At 35.0% G+C, this 6,338-nt stretch overlaps 1 protein-coding gene across 1 annotated transcript; it reads left to right on the forward strand.

Moving 5' to 3' along the window:
- Positions 1-2,829: 2,829 nt before the first annotated feature.
- Positions 2,830-5,781, forward strand: LOC122607358 (protein RER1A-like). Its single transcript, XM_043780315.1, has 3 exons — positions 2,830-3,293; positions 5,098-5,278; positions 5,476-5,781. Exons 1-3 carry the CDS (start codon positions 2,947-2,949, stop codon positions 5,530-5,532), a joined length of 585 nt encoding a protein of 194 aa, XP_043636250.1. The 5' UTR covers positions 2,830-2,946; the 3' UTR covers positions 5,533-5,781.
- The last annotated feature ends 557 nt before the right edge of the window (positions 5,782-6,338 follow it).

Here is a 6,338-nt window from a genome sequence, read left to right on the forward strand (position 1 = left end):
GGAATACAAATTACCACAAAATACAATCCACAAAACAACTTGACTTTATCGTAGCCTGCTAACAAATTACCATTAATAATTAAATCCCATAAGCAATAGATGTGGACTTCCAACCACCCTTACCCCACTTGGGCCTCTCCTTATAAGGACTGGAGTTTTGGAAAATCCTGACTGCCACGTCAGCAGGACTCTCTCCAGGACTCCCTCCAGGACTCTCCCTGCTTATAAGACAGCTTCTTCAGGACTTCTTCGCCACATCATCATTTCTTTTATATTTATTTAATTAACAAAACACCATTCAAATAAATACTTTTATTATTAAATAAAATATTACAACACTTATTAAACTAACATTACAACACTTATAAAAAAGTTACGATCCTAATAATTAAAAATATAAGTTACGAAAGTAGACATAATAAAAAAAAAATCAACGTTGACGGTAATTTTCAGGAAGGTGCCAAACATGATCTCGTGATAAAACCCTCCTGGTTCGAGGTACCCGTGAACTTGACTCGACATCGTCTGCTTCGTCTTCGTTACAAACATCAAAAATGGCGCTTGTGATCTTTGGATTAAATAGGGTGTTCATTTGCGTAACGGTTGAGTTTAGAAATTTGAAATCGTCACTTGATGATGAATTAGACATGATTTTGATGGTGTTTGATGAATGAAATGGTATGTGATAGAATGTTTGTGTGTTAGAAATGAGAATAAGGTGGAGTGTTTAAATAGAAAAAAAAAAGAGTAGTCGTTAGAAAAGAAAAAAAAAAGTTTCCGTTGGTTTGGGTCCCACCTCGTGCGTCTTCAAGAGTCCACCGGAGGACTGGTTCGCGGGACGCTTGGCTTCGGACGCTCCCTGCCAATAGCGTCGGTCATCCTCCAAGTCCAGGACTCCCCTGAACGCTTGTATAAGCAGGGGCCTTATCAACCTCCAATCAAAATAATAGGACGGTCGTTTACTACGCAAAGATGAAGTATTTGATTGAATGTCAGAGCCAAATTAATTATACTACTTTGACTTCCTTACATACATTACCTTGATATTCATTCCCTTCATAATAAGCTCTAAATTCGATGATGATATTCATATCAAATATTACTTGTTAGCGATCCCATTTTTTCAATTCCATTTAGAGTTAGAAAAAATCATTACAAATAGAATCCACGAGGTTTAGTTAAATACATCTAAATAAATGGCATCCTCGTCCTCTAACTCTGCACCAGCCTCTTCTTCCCTATCATGGAGATACGATGTATTTATAAGTTTTAGAGGAGAAGATGTTAGGTCCAGATTTACTGGACTCACTCCAGACGTAACTACTAGAGCCATCTGAAGATTTGTACAAAAATTATGTGAAGACCAGTGAACCATTTACTTGTACAGAAATCTGGATTCCACCAGATTGGTTTACTGGACTTCACTCCAATCAAGATCTTTCCACTGAAGAACATTCTCACTGAAGTCTGAAGAAAGAAGTCCGATAAATAGCGGAGCTCACTGAAAGACTTACCAGATCTCCTGACTAGAGTCCTTGTCAGTGTTCTAGACCTTACAAGTCTGAACACTGATTACGAGGAATTGACTTTATGCCTTTACATGCCTTTAACCGGACAATCCATTAGTCCTTTGTTAAAAGCCTTACTCGCATGTAAAGGTGGTTGGTTAATTAGAAGACAAGTCACTGTCATGTGACTTTATTCTTGTACTTTAATCAATGTTTTTAAGGAATTAATGTAATTTCCTTAAATGCATGTAACCATATTTGTACGGCAAAAAGAATATTATATTTATTCTTTTTGCCTATAAATAACAAGTCACTTCCTCGTCCAAAATACATACTTTTGCAATTTGGTGCCTTTGCTCAAATACTCTCGATCTAAACAGTTATACTTCACAACTTTAAGTATTTCGATCAAAGAGTTTATTTAGCAAAGATTAGATCACTTGTAATTCATAGGTTGTTTAGATACTTAATTTGTAATATCTTGTTCCGCAACAACCTTGTATTTTATTTAACATCAATAAATAAAATACACTTGAAAATTACATTGTGTCTCACCATTTACTTATTTGCTTATCTTTATATTGCTTAAGTAAGTATTACGTTATATATATTCTTGCATTTATATTAATCATAATACTAGTCCAATCTAGTGCTTACTTGACTTTTAATACTAGTCATCTCTAGTGATTACTTGACTTGTTATTCTACACTTGTGGGTTAAACCATCGAGTAAGGGACTTTACATTTGGTATCAGAGCAGAAGGCTAACATACTTGCCTAGATCTGCATTCTCTCGATGGCCAACCCAGCGAATACACAAGGAAACCCTTTAAATGTTGGACCTCCACCCATAAATGAATTTGAACAAACCAATGACCATACTAACAATAATCCACCACCACCTCCCATTCCTGCTTCTCCACACGTGCATGTGCACTACTCGAATACTCCTGTTCCCAAATTCAGTGGGAATGTTCGACAGCGGGAGGTCTAACATACGTTATCTTAACGGGGTCCGCGTTAGAGAGCTCTCTCGAAGTAGAAATGTCTATTTTAAATACCCAATTGGGGAAAACCCCCTACTAACCCACCCGAAGGCATGACGATCAATAGGGGTAAACCCTGCCTCCTCAGACTTGAACCTGAGTATACCTAAGCCAAACCTTCATAGAAAGACTTTCTATATCCTTCTCAAATCTTAAACCCAATTATAAAATAGGTGCTCAACCACTTGAGCTAAGTACATAATCTAGTTTACAAACAAACTAAACTTTATATTAACCAATGAAATCAACGATACATAAAAGCTCACCAATGCCATTAGCCCATTACTCACTTACTGTATCTAAATCAAAATTCCAAACTCTGATAAAATCTCCCAACTCAAATCTACTTCCAACTTACACACAAAAACATCATAAAATACAAGAAAAAAAACATGAACACAACAATGGCCGACACAGATCTCAAATCATCACCAATATCTACCTACACACACACGATATCACGTCGATACCAACACTTACTTGATAAGTCAACACCCCATGTTCTCCAACGTTGGATCGGATTTGCATTTTTGTTGTTTATATATGCACTTCGTGTTTACTATGTACAAGGATTCTATATAGTTACATATGGATTGGGTATATATATCTTGCAACTGTTTCTTGCTTTTTTGTCTCCACAGGCTAATCCTGAACTTGCTGATGATGGCCCTTCTTTGCCTACTCTTGGATCTCAAGAATTTCGCCCCTTTGTTCGTCGTCTACCCGAGTTTAAGTTTTGGTTAGTTTTTGATTTGATTATAATTTTTTGTATATTTTAGTTGAAATGTTTGTGGGTGTTGATTGAATTTTAGTAGCATTGTTTTTCGGGTTGCGTGTAGTCATTGAGGTGACCCATTAGCTAAGACTAAGAGGTTTTTAGTTTTTTGTCGCGCGAATTTAGTGAATATATGTATTTTTATTAAGAAATGTAGATTGAGTTAGATGTTGTGATTTGTAGGTTTGTGATCTGGATATTGTGAAACTCTAAAGTATGTTAAGGTCCTTAAATTTAGGGAAAGACAATCGTATGTATGCAATGAAATGATGGAAGATAGTTTGTGGCGATTTCTTGATTTTCTCTAGTAATGTTATGGTATGAGAGAAATGTGAAGTTAGTTTTAGTATCACCAAACTAGTTAATTTTTGCAATAAGTTTTAGAACCAATAAAGGGCTTTGTTTTAGCGGTATCAGGGTGACCAGTCGACATGAGGCTATGGCTAAAAGATCTTCTTGTAGCCTAGTGGTTTGTATTTCCCATTATAGCTTAGTGGTTGAGCACCAGCTTTATATGCTGGAGGTCTCGAGTTCGAGATATGAGAAAGACATTTAAAGAAATTTCTCAAGAGGCTATGGCTAATTGGTGTAAATAATAGGTCACTGTAGAGTGTAATTCTTTGTTTTTAACAAAATAAAACACCTATTCCAAACACCTTAAATAAATGGTTTAGTTTTAAGAAATCTGAAGTTATTCTCGTGTTTTTGATAGTATATGGAAATCCATGCCTCCTATTAAAGCAACATAAGTATTTCAAGTTGGATTATTGTCAACTATAGAAATCTCTTGTTAGATCGATAGCAAATTTTGGTTATGTACCCATAGTTCATCAATCATGTTAATGATATTGAGAAGCTAACAATTGACAACCAGATTAACTGATTAAGTAGAAATTTTAGATCTCCTTGTCACCTTCTTAGAGTGATCAACAGGAGAAAAGTTAACCGCTTTGTGGTAGCTAATTACAAAGTTAATCTGTTAACTGTAAGAACAAAAGACTGAAAGAGCATGTAATTACATGGAATTTGCTTTTGTACTTCATTCGTATGATTAGTATGCCTCCAAAATCATAGCTTATTAGTATGTGTCTCCCATTTTTCGTTCATGAGGCTGAGTCCCTGAGGTAGAAATGGCAAAGTTGATTGAGTTACAAGTCAAAACAGTTGATATAAGTTATTTGAGTTTTTGTGATAAAAGGTTGTCTAAATTTCATATCGACAAAAGAAAGAGAGGCAAGAATGATTTTATGACACTTTGGATGTTTTTTTTTGGGTACATACAGGGTTTCTGGAAACACTAAATAGTGTGTCGAATATGCTTCCAACTCTAATATTTACTCAGTAATAATGTTGTATATTCAAATAAAACAAACTATGAGGTTTTCTGCATAGAAAATATACTTGGGCGATGTTTGACTAGTTAATTCATTAGACTTGTTTTCTTTTAAGCTATTCTTTTTTTTTTAGAACGGCTTTAAGCTATTCTTTTTATCTTATCCGCTTGACCCCATAGAGATAATATAACTTGTATCAACTCAAAATTGCAACCTACAGGCTGACACAATGTCTACTAAGGATCCAAGTTGTTTTAGACCAAAATATTGAAGTCAACGTTGCTTATCCTTGTTATGTCCACAACCGTCTTTACGCTCATGCCATAAAATTTGTAAATCTATTAGAAGTACTGCAGTTTCATTTTGATTAGCATTGAATGATTTCCAAACATGTAGTGACAGAAGTTTTATCTGTTTCTTCTGTTCCATTGCAGGTATTCACTTACAAGAGCCTTCTGTATCGCTTTTACGCTCACATTTTTCAGCATGTTTGACGTGCCTGTGTTTTGGCCAATTCTATTGTTTTACTGGATAGTATTATTTATTTCGACAATGAAAAGGCAGATAATGCACATGATTAAATATAGATATGTTCCCTTCTCCTTTGGCAAACGGGTAACTATAAATCTCTCTTTTAAAGTTGTTTTAATTTGTATATTAAAAAGGGAAAATATCGTATATCCCCTTCCCAAATCCCCTAAATATCATATATACGGATATACCCAAATTACAAGTTTTCAATACATGATGTACTATGGTTTAACTTTTAAAGCAACTTTTATGTAATCAAGATTTGTGTATCTATTTTGCAGAAATACACCGGAAAGAAAGCAGCAGTGGCTGATGATGCAGGTAATGGCAGACCTTGAAGCTTTGGTGTGTTATCTTGAATATTGATTGGCAGAAATTCTTTTCAAATTATCAACTTTCCCATAGAAAAAGTGCAACATAGGATCTTCTTTACTCTTTAGAGACTAGGAATATTCGCGTAGATGATGGAAAAGTATGTTGTTTGTTGTAGCAATATTTCTTGTAATATTTTGTAGTTCTGGTAACCAATCAACGATCTGGATCTATTTTATTACTACTATCAATTCGATACCGATTTCTTCGTTCAAGGACACATTACGTTATTTTGGTCTCTCCAACCATCTTTCCGTTCTTATCTGTGTTTGCAACACAAAAGGCATTTGCTTTTGTAGTTGCAGCAGCAAAGAACTAAAGGCTGCAACATAATTCTTTTCCATAGAGCGAGTAATTTGCGCTATGTTTTAAAAATATAGCTGGAAAGAAAACGGTTCAAATGGGTTAAGCATGTTCAGTGTATCCCAAATTGTGTATTTAAATATAATATAACTCTTAAATGTATTCACTGAAAATTTAGATCAATTTGAACAAGCAATAACTTCGTTGATGTATCTTTTTTAAAGAACAAAAAGTGTCTTGGGTCAATCTAGTATGTATTGACTTATTATCCAACCTGTTTGACCCATCCATTTTGCCAATTCTATCCAAAGGAGGTACCTGAGAACCAAAAAGCAAAGATGGACAGTCGGTCTGGTGCATATTTGTTCATTTCCGGATGGATTCACTGGTTTGAACCGGATAATGCACCTTCTAGGGTGGTTATTTATTTTCACATATTTGTGGACCTGAGGTTTGATGGGAGGTAATC

Source organism: Erigeron canadensis, chromosome 7 (assembly GCF_010389155.1).
Source record: "Erigeron canadensis isolate Cc75 chromosome 7, C_canadensis_v1, whole genome shotgun sequence".
Classification (NCBI taxonomy): domain Eukaryota; kingdom Viridiplantae; phylum Streptophyta; class Magnoliopsida; order Asterales; family Asteraceae; genus Erigeron; species Erigeron canadensis.

Excerpts from the sequence above, each read along its gene's own strand:
- LOC122607358 (XM_043780315.1), top strand. The coding sequence starts at position 2,947 with ATGAACACAACAATGGCCGACACAGATCTCAAATCATCACCAATATCT. Across the intron at positions 3,294-5,097 it reads CTACCCGAGTTTAAGTTTTG|GTATTCACTTACAAGAGCCT; the intron begins GTTAGTTTTTGA and ends GTTCCATTGCAG. Across the intron at positions 5,279-5,475 it reads CCTTCTCCTTTGGCAAACGG|AAATACACCGGAAAGAAAGC; the intron begins GTAACTATAAAT and ends TCTATTTTGCAG.